A 15,318-nucleotide genomic window follows, 5' to 3' on the forward strand; every position below is an offset into this window, starting at 1 on the left:
GTGACATTAGCCTGCTCAGTTTATTGTTTATTTTTAGTCTTTGCACTCTAAGACATTGAGATTCCTGTGGGAGCCAAAATTATAACAAATATAAAGCCAGCCAACCAATAAGCCAAGCTAAAAATAACTGACAAGGCTCAAAATTTCTGAGAATTATACTGGAAAGGATACTAAAAAAAAGGTTAGTCCATAATATTGGTGATTCCAAGACCTAAGAAGAAGATGCTGGGTTAGAAGCAAAGCCTAGAAACAAAGACAAGAACAGGGGCTCCTTGAGAACCTATGGTCAGCAAAATGCTCTGCACTTAAACTGGAGAGTGTAATAAGCATTTTTATAAGCAGTGTTATAGCTGCAGAGATCATAAATAGCCCAGACATCACCAAGGAGATATATTTCTGCATGCAACATGACAGTGAGTATTTGAGATGAATTCTCAACACATATGAATGCCTTTTCACCTCATCACGACCTCAATCTTGGAGGATCTCAATGGCAAATTCATTTTTTTTTTCATTCTAAGCCATGTCTCTATCAATCAAGCTAAACTATGTAATATTTCCAACACTTGCAGTTCTATAAGCAATAGACGCTTAGTCTAAGCATTGGAATGATAATCAGTTAAAATAGTGGTCTTCCATAAATACCTGCTATTTCAGAAAAAAGGCAAAAATCATAACCTGTATATTCTAATTTTAATGGAAACTGGGTCACATGTAAATGTGCACTTCAAAATTCTTTTCCTTAGATATAGGGGTTAATGGATATTAACAATTTCAGTAAAAGAATCCCCCAAACTTCACATTCAGTCTTATTAGGAACTGGCATTTGTGATACATTTCAGAACTCATTGGAGTTACCACCATTAAAAATTTCGTGTAAAAAAAAGAAACATATAAAATTGTTCTGAGAAACTGATCCTGGCATGAGCAATTAATGGTGTGAGATCCTAAAAGCATGAAGAAACATCGCGGTGCATTTCTGTAAAGGTGTGACATCTCCAAACCAAACAACTCCACAGGAAAAATCTCAGTTTGAATCACTTAAATTAGACTATTCCTCTTGTTTCCTAAAACTCTGCTATTCTACTTCAAGACATTTAACATTTTTTTTATCACAGGCTGAATGATTGGGAGGGCTTCTCAGGTGGCTCGGTAGTAAAGAATCTGCTTGCCAATGTGGGAGATGTAGGAGACACAGGGAAATACAGAGGATGGGGGTTCGATTCCTGGTTGGGGAACTAAAACCCCACATGCCTCGGAGCAACTAAGCCTGTGCACCGCCAGAGAAGCCCCCCACACACCACAGATAGACAAAGCCCACATGGTGTAAAGAAAGCCGAGCACAAAAAACCCAAAAAACAAACATAGAACAACAACCAAAAAACACATATTTGAGTAGTATAAAGGGAGATGCCAAGGGAGTCATTAAAAAAAGAAAAAAGACAAGGAACTAGAAAAAGACCAGCAAAAGTAACAGAACAGTGGATGCTGTCTTGGTCCACAGGATCCCCCTTCAGGAAGAAAGAGCTTCCTCTTCTAGTCGTAGGCGGCCCTCATCTCTTCTCAAGCTTCTAGGATCATCTGACCAGAAGAGAGAGGCTTCATCCAAGACCACAGCCCATTCCCCTGGGAGCCAGTGACAGGTGACTCCTCAGTGGGAGCTTTTAAGAGCCAGACTCCCACACCCCAGCTGGACGTCTCAGAACCGTCACGCCATCTTCAGCCTGGCTGCGGCTTCGGTTGAGAACGCCTTGCAGTTCAATTTCTTTATCCAGTTTTGCATGCTTTCCTTTCACAAGTGTTGATTCCAAGAGCCCTCCCTAATAAAGGTTAGCTCCCTAGTCTCCTGGGGAATCCACCCTGCGTAGGCACCAGGGGAACAGTTTGCGCAATGGGCATGTATTGCTGTATTCTGGGAGGTAATTCTCCATTCTATGGAGGAGAAAACTGAACCACAGATAAGTTAACTACCTGTGATGACATATTAATTCCTTGCTAAGTACTAGAGTTCCTTATGAAAGGCTACATAGGTTGCTAGTGCCAGAGACAGGATCTAGGCCTCAAGCATCTGGCCCCAGAGCTCACAGTCTTAGCAACTACCCTTCCTACACAGGATGTCTCACTTATAAAAACCGTTTACAGGCAACATGAGATGAAATGAATCATGTAAACAGTTGAGTGTTATTTTTAAGACAACTTTGATTTTCTAAACATTGATTCCAGGACTGCCTGCCAAGTCGCTTCAGTCGTGTCCGACTTTGTGCGACCCCATGGACTGCAGCCTACCAGGCTTCTCCGTCCGTGGGATTCTCCAGGCAAGAACACTGGAGTGGGTTGCCATTTCCTTCTCCAATGCATGAAAGTGGAAAGTGAAAGTGAAGTCACTCAGTCGTGTCTAACTCTTAGCGACCCCATGGACTGCAGCCTACCAGGCTCCTCCGTCCATGGGATTTTCCGGGCAACAGTACTGGAGTGGGGTGCCATTGCCTTCTCCTATTCCAGGACTAGATAATATCAATCTTACACACAGATTTATTTTCTTATCACTCCAAACTGAAGAAACGCATTCAGCATATTAATCTAAAAGTTCCAAGGAGGTCATATGGTTTAGCAGATGCCCATTTGTACAACAATCTCATCTACCATTCAGAGAGTTTTTAGTAGTTGTCAATTACAGATTTAAAATATTACTTTTTGTGTGTGGGGACAATTAATCACAGGGGGGAGAAATGACAATTTCATTTTCCTTTAGGTAATACTGTGTTATCTGTTTAAAAACTGTGTTATCTGCACATGAATGTCCCTGCAATTTCTCCCCCAAATTTTCTCTTAGAACCTACATAAATTTTTCTTTTCCTTTTTTCTTCTTTTAAAGATACTTGGGTCAGCAACATTTTCTCATACTAACTGTCCATAGAATGAGGAATGATGCTCTTGTCAAAGATTTATTCTCAAGGATGCCTTTCAAACATTTCTTTATTCTGTCTAGATAATGGTGTTCTCTGGTAGGTGATTCTCAAACGAACCCATTCCTGACAAGTAGCTGTAAACAGCCTCCCTCTGTTGTTTCAAATAAACATCTTCTTTAAACATAATTTTCCCAATCATCCTGTTGTTTCATGAACAGTTACTGTTAGAGGAACAAATGGATATACAAATTCTGAAAAGGGTAGATATGGAATAAAATAGAGCAGGTTGGATATTTGTGTTGGAAATAGTCATGCTTAAAGAGGATTGGATGGATTTGCTCACTATTTCATTTTCCCCAAACAAACAAAATCCAGATGGTTTTCTAGGTTTGCACAGATTTTTAGATGGGTAAGTGGTCTCATACCTTCATCTTTACAGACTTCAACTGCTTCCTCTGAAGAAGGGCTGGGCGCCGAAGCAGTGCCGGTGCCATCTGTAAGGCAGAGAGAGACACTGTCTCAGAGTCCGTACTGTGAGGTGGGTGCTGCCCTGCCCACCTTAGCCTCCCACTCCACCGAAGGACGCAGGAGCCCGTTTCACGCTCTCAGACACTGAATGGTCTTTGGAGGGGCTCGGGTCTGTGACCCTCCTCTATGACTGAGCCCAATGAATTAGAACTGTGTTTCGGTGAAGAAGACTGGGACTGTTACGCTTTGGCCTTTTGTTTCTTCCCTTGCCTCTAGAACAATGGTAGGCTAGTTTTCTTAGTAAAGTGTTGCAAGTTTCTACAAAGTGCTTTTCTGTGCGTGTGTTTAAAGTCTGGATTTCCTTAGCACCGCGCCTCGTCCCATTACACCATGCTGCAGGCTGCAGGGGGCGCGTCTGACGGGTGTCGGTGCAGAGGCCCGGGAGAAGGCGAGCGTTTGTCACAAAGCACCAAAAGCTGCTTGGTGATTTCATGTCAGTCGAGCACAGGGTGGGGACTAAGGAACCTGGAGGTCCCTGTCCTGCGCTGCCCCTTCCCCGCCAAGCACAGCAGCAATTAATCTCATCAGAACTGGTCTTTCTATTTAGGACTTCAGCACTCCAGGGACTCACTCCACTTGGCCTGCAGAATAGTAACTAACTTACTAACACTAAAATAGTAAATTTAAGATGGGAAGGATTACCAAAATCATTTGGAATGGTTAATACTTGACAAATGGAAAAGGAATGTATACATTTTTTCATGCAGTAACGAGGTTATAAAACTAAAGATAACTCAAAAACACATGACAACACACACACACACGCACACACACACACATGCATGCTCAGGACATTTATATTAGCCTACAGCTGGGCAAACGTGTGTTAGTTGATCAGTTATGTCTGACTCTTTGCAACCCTGTGGACTGTAGCCCAACAGGCTGCTCTGCCCATGGGATTCTCCAAGTTAGAATACTGGAGTGGGTTGCCATTTCCTCCTCCAGGGGATCTTTCCAACCCAGGGATCGAACTCGTGTCTCTTATGTCTTCTGCACTGGCAGGCGGGTTCTTTACCACTAGCGCCACATATGAAGTCCTCTGGAGTGGGTAGCCATTCCCTTCTCCAGGGCATCTTCCCAACCTCGGGATCCAACTTAGGTCTTCTGCATTGCAGTTAGATTCTTTACTGTTTGAGCCACCAGGGAAACTCACAGCTGAGCAAAAGAATCTAACAAAAATCTATTTTATAATAAAGTGTTGAATATCTCAAAAAAAGATCAATTTTTCCACACAAAGTAAAAAAGTGGCTACCTTGGTAATGCCTTTACAATAAAACTTTACAGATACACTTATTAAACTGAATCTTAGACATAGTATTAATATTATTCTGTGAGCAATTAACAAATATCTATACTCTCAACAAAATAAAGGCTAACCAGATATTTTTTCCAGCATATCCTTTGTCTGTAATGTACATGACTATCACCTTCAGGTCACATTTCTACCAGAACAGAGAATAAACATTTTTAGTAGGGAGATAATGGGAGATGAATCACTTTCTTTGGTTAGGTGACAAACTCCTATGAAAAACAAAAGAACAGACTAAACATAATCAACTCTCCTTCAATGTCTCATCATCCCAGTTCTCTGCTTCCCTTCAAGGCAACCCGAGATAGCAGACTTCCTCCTCTCACAGTCTCTCTGTAACGCACTCCAATTGGCTTCCTTCCTCCTTGCAGTATTCTCTTCTTAAAGGTGTCAGTGACCTCACTGCCAAATCCAAGGGTCATTTTTCCTTTCTTATCTTCCTTGACTTCTCAGTAGCATCTCAGAGTCTACTCCGTTCTTTCTGAAATACTTTCCTGCTGCAGCTGTTCCTTCTCCCTTGTTGCCACATATCTAGATGCCATGGTATCTATCCCAGGCCCGACTCTTCTCCTTATTTACATGTTCTCTCCCGTGAATCTCACTAAGTCAGGTGGCTGTAAGTAGCATTTCTACACCAGCGACACCCATGCCTATATTTCTGGTCCACATCTCTCCCTAGAAATCCATACTCATATATCTAACTGGCTTCTTGACATCCCATATGGCTGAGAGTCCTCCTGGATTTACCATGGCCAAATCCAAACTATCCACTCTATTAACAAAAACTGTGTCCTGTGGCCAGTCTTTCATACACTAGTCAGTGGCACCATCATCCACATAGTTACTGATGCTAAAAGCCTAGGATGTAGCCTGGGTTCCCATGCCCTGTATCTAAGCATCAGTACCTCCTGCCACCTCTGCCTCTGGGATGAAAACACAGCAGTCAGTCCATTTTGTCTGCATTTCCAGGAACCGCCCATCACTACTTTCCTGCTACCGTCTTTCAGCTGGTCTCACTCTGGCTCTTTTGACTCATTTTCATTCACAGGCAAGAGTGAGCTAGTTAAAACTGACTATGCTCCCTCACTACTAAAAGCCTTCCATTGGCTTCCCCTTGTAGTTCTAACAGAATCAGTTCTTACTATTACATTAGACATAACCTGGTCCTAGGGTGTTTTCCCAAATCCCACCCCTGTTCTCTCTCATCCATCAGGCTCCAGTCACTCTGAACTTCCTTCTCTGATGTGTTAAAATTCACCTGAACATCTGCATTCTCTGGTCCCTCCATCTGGAACGTTCTCTGGCCATTTTATCCCTGAGATTTCACTTTAATTACTGTCATCAGGGAGTCCTCCCTGAGTCCAGCCAATGGAAAGCTGTCTTCTCAGGATTCCTTCTGCATTACCTCATTTCTCCATGAGGCACTTATCACTACCACGCTTTTCTTATTATTTCCTTTTGGATCACTGCCACCCGAGTATAAATTTCAATGAAGAAAAGATACTGTCTTTATAGTTCACTGCCCTGTTTCAGGGCCCAGAGCAGTGCCTGGGCCACAGTGAGCGCTGGATAGGTATTTGTTGAGTGGCTGTTTGAGGAATAGGATCTACCACTTTGATTTGATCATGACAGCAGTCAGAACTGCTGGATGATGCTGGCTGAAGATTGTGCTTTTTGCATGATATGGAAGAGGATTGCCCAGCTGTGCAGTTAGAACTGAAGCCGGAATTTCTGATGAATGAAAGGAAGATATTTTTATTTTGGAAGAATAACAGCAGGTCAAAAGCATTTTAGTGACCACCATTGCACCTCTGACTTCTCTGTACCAGGACTAGGGAGGTAGAGCAGTTACAGCCATATATGTGGACAGTGGCCAAGATCCGAGACGAATCCTGCCACTGGGCTCTGAACCAGCGGGAAGGTCTGCTCAGAAGAATAAGAAGAGGTGTGTTTAGGAATCTTCTCTACACTGAGAGGCAGCCACGTTGTGGTGGTGATGTCCATCTGAGAGGTGGAGAAGAAGGCTTATGTTCTACGACTCTTTGCTAACATGCAAGATGGTCCCAAATCCATAAAGAAACTGCCTGTTCTCAACTGATTAAGGGAAAAAGAGATGCATAAATAAAATGCAGGCAGATGTATGTGCATGTATACATGTGTGTGCCTGTGTGTGTATATACACACGTGTGTATGTGTGTATGTATATGAATGGGGTGGGAGAAATTTATGTTGATAAAGACAGTTTGGGACAGAGAGCAACTGGGGTCGCAAAGAATCAGACATGACTGAGCACACAAACAAACACACACACATACACAACACGCAATGAGTGAATAAAACCTGTAAAGCCACAACATTCAGAGAATGGCCTCAGCTGTCAGCAGCTGGTTGATTAATACTCATCAGCCCCAAACAGTGAAAAAAGTGACAGCTTTTCACAGAAGCCTCATCTTCCACGAAACATAATGATGTGGTGACCAGGAGCTGGGGGCAACGGTGGTGTGGATAACAACATTTTTCTATATCAGAAATCCATTCCATCTCAAGGACTGCATTTAAGCAAGGGGCGCTGGCTGAGCAAGCAGCAGGTACTCAAGGTCCCTGCCGCCCTGCTTCAGTGCCTCCTCTGATTGGCCGTCTTCAATTCCATCTTCCAGTTTAATAATAAAGGCTTTCGGTTCTCCAGCAAAAGTTCCAAGGTTAATGGAGGAACTTCTCAGTGACAAACCTATCACAGCACCTGGTTTATTTCCAGGAGTCCAGCGTATGGCTCAGAGTGTGGCTGGCACATGAGCAGAGCTCCCCATTTTAAAGATGCCCCACTTGTTGGGCTCATTAGAACCAGAAGAATGACTTGGAAGAATCGAAGGAGGAATTTTTTATTTGGGTGGTTATGTTGACAACTGCATAACATGTGTGTGAATCGTTCTTTCAAAGGAGAGCGTGCCTGAGTATAAAAATTGGGGGGAAGAAAAGAAAAACCTAAGGTGATGACCATCTTTTTTTGAGTTTTAAAAATGTTCAATTTACAATCTACAGCAGAAGATCTCTAAGCATTTCATGGGCACATCCGTTCTTTGGATTTCACAGAGCTCTGGGTGTGGGGTAGTCAAGGCCACATCACAGGATCATCGACAACACACAGAAAAATGAACAGAAGCACAGCTCTTCAAAACTGAGTGCAAACCAGTATGGGCCCCTGCACGTGTGGTGGAGGGAAAGCCTCTGATGCCTGTCCTTTGAATGTTTTTCATTTCGTTTTTCCCCTCAGGCTGAATCTGCTGATTCTGACCTGCCCTAGTCAGCCCGGCTCTGACGTGGTCCTTCCAGCCTCTGCCGGTCCCGTGCAGAGCGTCACTGAGCAAGCTGCTATCACACAGGAGCAAAGAGGAGCTCGTGACTGACGCCCGAGAGGGCACTCCTCTGACTAAAGACCCTGACGCTCGTCGTTAACAGGGCTGGTGATTGCCTGAGGGAGACCACAATGGACACTGAGGTTAACCCGATGAAATGGCATGAACACTGAAAACAGCACTAAGTCGAGCTATTGTTCACCTCTGGGGACGAGGCCGAGGAGACGCTTCAAAAGAAATCTGAGCCCACCTGCTTCTTGGCTCTGCTCTTCTATTTCTTCCGCACTTGGCTTTTCCTCTGGACCATTCTCATCTTTTACGAAAACCACAGAGGGGGAAAAGAAAATATACATCAAGTCAATTTATGAAATATCTCTTTATGGCTAATATGCAGCGGTAAAATTAATTGTAACCAATGTAGCATGACTCGCCATAAAGCGAGGCAGAGAGATGAATCAGAGGTGTGAAACAGAAAAATTACCTACATAAACAGGTGCATTTATCCTCGGCCCTTCTCACATGATTTGCTTGGTGGAAAGCTGAACTGCGGTAAACAAAATTCACTCAGCAGTTCTAGTCACATCTCTCCTCTCACACAGCACTTCCCAAAGTGCCAAACAGATTTTAATTTCAATTTGCTTTTCTCCCTTGACTCAAGCAATATGCACCATGTAAGGAGCATTGGCTGATTATGTTCCTACGCACTTTATTTTCCTGTTTGATTTATGTTGCAAAAAACCTACCTATTTTTACTTAATTTTTTTTTACAGTTTTTACTTAAATTTTTTTACTGGGGTATAGCTGCTTTACACTGTTGTGTTTCTGCTGTACAACAAAGTGAATCAGTCATACATATATGAATATCCCCTCCCTCTTGGAACTCCCTTCCGCATCCCCCATCCCACACCATTAATTTCTTAGACATTTATTTACATTTTACGCATGACAGTCTAACATTTCTATGCTACAAAATATTCTGTCTTGAACAGATTATGCTGGTCAAGTTTATGCCGGAATACATAACTCCTTGAAAAATAAATAACCGGGCAGGTATGCTATGCTAAGTGCTATGCTAAGTTTTTGCATTTTCCACCCTCCTCAATAGGGTCTTTTGCAAGGCTGCTTGGTGAAAGTTTCCCTCACTGCCGCCGAGGCTCTTATTTCAGCTCCACGAGTTGCATCCTCCTCTGGAAGGATGCCCATCCTTTTGCCTCTGGATTAAGTGTTGTTAGTTGTAACAGATGGTGGGTCAAAGCACTCAAGTACAACTCGGTTAAGTGGGAGAGTTGTACGGCAGCCCACCAGGCTGCCCCGTCCCTGGGATTCTCCAGGCAAGAACACTGGAGTGGGTTGCCATTTCCTTCTCCAATGCATGAAAGTGAAAAGTGAAAGGGAAGTTGCTAAGTCGTGTCCAACTCCTAGCGACTGCATGGATTGCAGCCCAACAGGCTCCTCCGTCCATGGGATTTTCCAAGCAAGAGTACTGGAGTGGGGTGCCATTGCCTTTTCTGGGGCAGGTATAATGGCGGCTATATATTGGAAACTAGCTAAAAATTTCCCTTTGGCTTAAAATGTATATAATATATCTCTGTGGATTTATGTGTAGAAAAAAGCAAACTTTTCAAAGGCAAATAAAGGCATCATTTTAGAACTCATTGCTGGGAGGGTTTCCAAATATGTTTAACAATTTTTTTAAATGATGAATTTATATAAAGACAAAGGAATAAAATATAAGACACACAGTTAAAGTACAGAAAGCAGAGAAGCAGAAGTTTTCTGCACACATGGGTTAAAGATGGCCAAAGCTCCCTGTTGCTCAAGAGCTGGAATCTACTTCTTTACTCCTTAAATTCAGACTTGTTCTATGACTTGTTTAGACCAGTGAAATGTGTATATGATTCTCTGGGCCTCTTAAGCCAAAGCCTAAGAGAACTGGCAGCTTTCCCCTTCTGCCTCTGGGAAGCCAGTCACCTTGCTTAAAGACACTCAGGTGAGCCCCCAGAGGGGAGAGGGGGACAGGGAGAGAGTGGCACAGAGGGGCCAGACATGTGGGTGAAGCCATCTCCCACCTCCCTACCTGGCCCTGCTGCCAGCTGAACACACCCAATTGATGACCTCAGCCAAGATCACAGGGAGCAGAAGGCTCACCCTACTGAGTCCTTTAAAAATTCCTGACCCCCAGCCAGGCTTAGACCACTTAACCGGGTTGTAGTTGAGTGCTTTGACCCACCATCTGTTACAACTACCAACACTTGATCCAGAGGCAAGAGGATGGGCATCCTTCCAGAGGAGGATGCAACTCGTGGAGCTGAAATAAGAGCCTCGGCGGCAGTGACGGAACCTTTCACCAAGCAGCTTTGCAAAAGAACCTATTGAGGAGGGTGGAAAATGCAAAAACATCTGGAATTGACCTGAATGGAAGAAAAAGTTTAAAACAGAGTGACAAAAGCAAATAAATAAATAAATAAGAGCAACACTGACAAGGGGAAGAGATGCAATCTATGGATAAACGTATAAGTATGGGGACTTCCCCAGTGGTCCAGTGGTTAGGAATGGACCACTTCTTTGCAATGCAGGGGCCATGGGTTTGATCCCTGGTCAGGGAACTAAGATCCAACATGCCACAGAGCAGCTAAGCCCACTTGCCTGAACTACTGAGCCTGCGCTCCAGAGCCCATGCGCCATAGCTAGAGTCCATGGGCCGCAATGAAAGATCCCACGTGATGCCACGAGACTCCTGCACGCTGCAACTAAGACCCAACACAGCTAAATAAATAAAGTGTGTGTATCATTCCCTTGCTTGCTCCTTGGAAGAACAGCTATGACAAACCTGCTGCTGCTGCTAAGTCGCTTCAGTCGTGTCTGACTCTGTGCGACCCCATAGACGGCAGCCCACCAGGCTCCTCCGTCCCTGGGATTCTCCAGGCAAGAACACTGGAGTAGGTTGCCATTTCCTTCTCCAATATGACAAACCTAGACAGCATATTAAAAAGCAGAGACATTACTTTGCTGACAAAGGTCCATATAGTCAAAGCTATGGTTTTTCCACTAGTCATGTATGGATGCTGAACACCGAAGAATTGATGCTTTTCAACTATGGTATTGGAGAAGACTCTTGAGAGTCCCTTGCACTGCAAGGAGATCAAACCAGTCAATCCTAAAAGAAATCAATCCTGAATATTCACTGGAAGGGCTGATGCTGAAGCTGAAGTGCCAATACTTTGGCCACCTGATGTGAAGAGCCAACTCATGAGAAAAGACCCTGATTCTGGGAAAGACTGAAGGCAGGAGCAGAAGGGGATGACAGAGGATAAGCTGATTGGATGGTGTCACTGACTCAATGGATGTGAGTTTGAGCAAATTCAGGGAGACTGTGAAGGACAGGGAAGTCTAGAGTGCTGCAGTCCACGGGGTCACAAAGAGTTGGACATGACTTAGCGACTGAATCACAACAAATTCCCTCTGCCCAGCACTGTGCCATTTGTCACAGGGTTACAGTATAACCTCGGTAGGGGTGGCTTTGCAGTTCCCCAAACCCAAGGTTCTCTGTGGCGTATTTACAAGGACATTTCTGATGTCTCTCTGTTTTGGTTCTCCAGGGAGGTGCTGCAGGAAGGCAACAGTCATCCTTGATGCTCCTGCTCCTGTTCACAAGGTCCAGTTGGTACAGGAGCACGTGTCAAAACCATAGGTCAGTCTCCCATAGGTCAGTGTCTTGCCTTCCTCCCACAGCATGGACTCAGACTCAAGCAGGAAAAATCTACCAGCTTTCCTGTCTCCCCCGACAGCCAGACCTTTTAACACAGATTTTACAACAGGCTTGAAGTCTTCAGTGACCGACTGTTTTTAAAATTAATCTGGTCACCACATCTCTCATGGAGTGGGGGTAAAAAGCTTTCTTGTGGAGAGAGAAAGAGAGAAGGGAAAGAGAAACAACAGTTAAGTCACAGGAATGTTCCAGCGGTCCTAAACACATGAAAAGGAAATTCAGAGCCCCCACGACCAACTTTATAACCTTAAGAAAGTCTGGCTCTTTATCTCACCTACAGCTACTGGGCTTTTACCCTGAATCCCCACGTCCGCGGTGGTCCCACTCCCTAATGAAATTGCCCAAGTGGCGTGTTCTGGTTTCCTCTTGGAAAACAGAGTCTTGGCTGTGGGGTGCTCTGGGTTGCAGGATTTCTGCCCTTTGGAAGCAAATTCAAGAAACACTCGGTATGTTTATCACGGAGTAAACGCCTTCTAGAGGAATGCTACATTTGGCATTTGAGTACCTTGCCCTCAAAAGAAAAGGATTAGGTATATTGCTTTCATCAGTTTCCAAAGACAGTGCATCCTCAGAGCCAGCAGGGGGAGCCAGTGTAGAAGTCTTGCTTTCCAAGCCCAACTGATAACATTCTCCGGCAATTAGACTAGCATTCATTTCACTTTCAGAAGGACAGTTTGCCTGGCTTCTAACATTCCATCCATTTAAAATGCCTCCAATGGGGGAGTTCTGAGTGAAACAGTGGGCTTCCTCTGGTAGGAAAGAAAAAAATCCCATTACACCGTTACCCATAAGTATTGGATAAGGACAGGCTTTCCTTTTGGTGGGCTTGTCTGGCTAGCTATCTTCACAGGAAGCATATAAACAATAAAAAAAGTGCAGTAGACTGGGGAATGTAAACTCGAGGTTATTAGAAGGGATTTAAAAGGCTCACAATAAATGTGAAGAAATACAGGGAAGTGACAGGCTATTTTGTGAGCCTAAAAGATGTCATGTGGAAGCTAAATTCTAGTTAATACAGCTCTGCTGCTGCTGCTGCTAAGTCGCTTCAGTCGTGTCCGACTCTGTGTGACCCCAGAGACGGCAGCCCACCAGGCTTCCCCGTCCCTGGGATTCTCCAGGCAAGAACACTGGAGTGGGTTGCCATTTCCTTCTCCAATGCATGAAAGTGAAAAGTGAAAGTGAAGTCGCTCAGTCATGTCCGACTCTAGCGACCCCATGGACTGCAGACCACCAGGCTCCTCCGTCCATGGGATTTTCAAGGCAAAAGTACTGGAGTGGGGTGCCATTGCCTTAGGATTCCATATTTATTTCCAATAATAAATTTCCACCACATTCATGTTGAGTGTCACATAAGACTACTTCCCCACGCCTAAAAGCATGGTGACCTGTGCAAATTCTGATGCCTGAATTATTTTTGCTTCTCCAGTATGAAAACTCTGCCCTCTATTCTTTCAACCCATATGCATGGAGCACATACTATATGCAAGGATGTTTCAGGAATTTTATAGAAATAAAAATAAGAGACTCCTGCTGTAAAGCTGGAACCGAGCAGAATCCTGCAGGGCTCTCCCACTTTCTCAAGTACAGAACCAAGAAGTTCATGATCAGGACAACAGCGTTGCTGACTCAGCATCTGATGCATGTTCTTGAGTTGCTTTACAGTTACCATAACTGCCGCCGGAGGGGAAAAAGATCTAACTGTGTGATGCCAGACTGCAGCCATGACAGAAGCTTCTCCCTCCGTGTCGCGCAGCACAGAGTCATGGGCAGCATGATTCCAAAGACTGACCTCAAGAGAACGAGATGGACATGATGGCCCATAACAGTCTCTATCTTTGTTGGCATCAATATAATTGTAGTCTATCCTGCCCATATACAAGAGCAGGCAACTAAAACTGTCAGGAAAGAGATGCTGACATCTTCCACTCTAGAACACTATGTCGACATGAAGAAGTTCCAGAAGACAGACCTTCCCCTCTAATCCCACAGAAATGGGATGATGTTCTGACAAGTGGGGACGTGCCAGCAGCTCTTAGAAGCAAACTGCCCTCAGCAGAAAGCCCCTTTTCTTGTCCCTGTAGCAAAGCTATACTGTAACTAAGCTTTAAATGAGGCACCCCCACCTCTACTCATTTCTGGCCCAAGCACGCTGTTCAAACCTTTTAATCACACAACATCTTGCCTGACTTGTAGATCAAAGAAGAATAAGCAATTAACAGATGACCAGATCTCTTCCCTAGCTTCCCTTTCAGTAATCTTATGAGTAAACTGTGTGACCAAGCTGTGTGAACAAGATAGTGTCTAGGGGAAGATCACAGAAGTCAACAGCCTGAACGCAGTGGGGGACAGTGACGAGTCTGACCCCCTGTCTCAGTGATTAACTGAGTTTACTCTCCTCCTTTCCTTTAAACCTTTCATGGCTGAGTGGAATCTTTGGAGGTGTGTTTTGGGGGATGCTGAGTCCACCATCTTCTCAGATTGTTGACTTCTGATTAAAGGCCCATTTCCTTTCTACCATTTGTGAGTATTAATTCTGTAAGTGGCAAGCAGTAGGGTCTCCCATTGACAACAAAGTGAATTTGTGTAAATATGCAGTTCATGTTTAATTCTATATGGATGAGCTTTTTAAGGGCAAAATTTCAATGTCGTGGCTACAAACTGCTATCCTGATATTTGCAGTTCCTTTTGTGCAATGTGCACAGGGATGGGAAGGGAAAGAGGAGGTAAGTCAGAACAAATACACTCTTGCTACTGGGGAAGCAACCTGACGTGTGCTGCCTGCTACCACACTGCTGTCTCTCCCAAGGCTTCTGGACACGGGCAGGGCACAGGCAATTCCAACTCAGTGGTTTGCAGACTGGATTACTGGCTTCAGTTCTTGAGTTCCTTGGTAATGTATTGTATATCTCAGTATCCTTCCACTCCTGTTGGACTTGATCCAGGGATACGGCTAATGAAATGTCAGCAGACATGACAGGAGCAAAGAGCTTGAGTGTGTTGCACAACTGGACTTAGTGCTTGCGCTTCTACCATTGGCCATGACAAGATGATGCCTCTGTAGCCACTGGTTTAGAGACGATGAGAGACACGAGGAGCAGGCTTCACCCACATCACAGTCTGGAGGCAAGACCAGAAAACTCACAGCTTGATATCCAATGGCCCAATGGAGCCTAGCCTACATCAGCAGACCCACGGTCAACCTGTAAACCTCTGAGCATGAGAACAAATCTTTTTGTTGTAAGGCTCTGAACTTTGGGGTGATTTGTTATATTGTTTTATTGTGATAATAGCTGATTAATACAAATGGTATCTTAATTTTTCTCAGGTCAGGAAGTCTTAGTTTTTTTTTTGTTTTTTTTTTAAAACTCAGTACTTTTTCATTTATAAAGAATTCAGTCTTAAATTGTGTATTTTGCCACACAGCTGTATTCTTACACATCCCAAAATTCT

At 44.1% G+C, this 15,318-nt stretch overlaps 1 protein-coding gene across 3 annotated transcripts in view; it reads right to left on the reverse strand.

Annotated features, from left to right (window-relative positions):
* The window catches only part of MACROD2 (mono-ADP ribosylhydrolase 2), a 2,318,987-nt gene that overhangs the window by 134,831 nt on the left and 2,168,838 nt on the right, over positions 1-15,318 (reverse strand). For 2 of the 3 annotated variants that reach the window (XM_044928284.2, XM_025264700.3), the window contains exons 12-13: positions 8,302-8,412; positions 3,335-3,403 (exon numbers count right to left, since the gene is read on the reverse strand). In XM_044928284.2, the coding sequence (XP_044784219.2) occupies positions 3,335-3,403; positions 8,302-8,412 (180 nt within the window). The remainder of the gene's footprint in view (positions 1-3,334; positions 3,404-8,301; positions 8,413-15,318) is intronic. The other variant, XM_025264701.3, reaches the window with a different exon arrangement.

Source organism: Bubalus bubalis, chromosome 14 (genome assembly GCF_019923935.1).
Source record: "Bubalus bubalis isolate 160015118507 breed Murrah chromosome 14, NDDB_SH_1, whole genome shotgun sequence".
Lineage (NCBI taxonomy): Eukaryota > Metazoa > Chordata > Mammalia > Artiodactyla > Bovidae > Bubalus > Bubalus bubalis.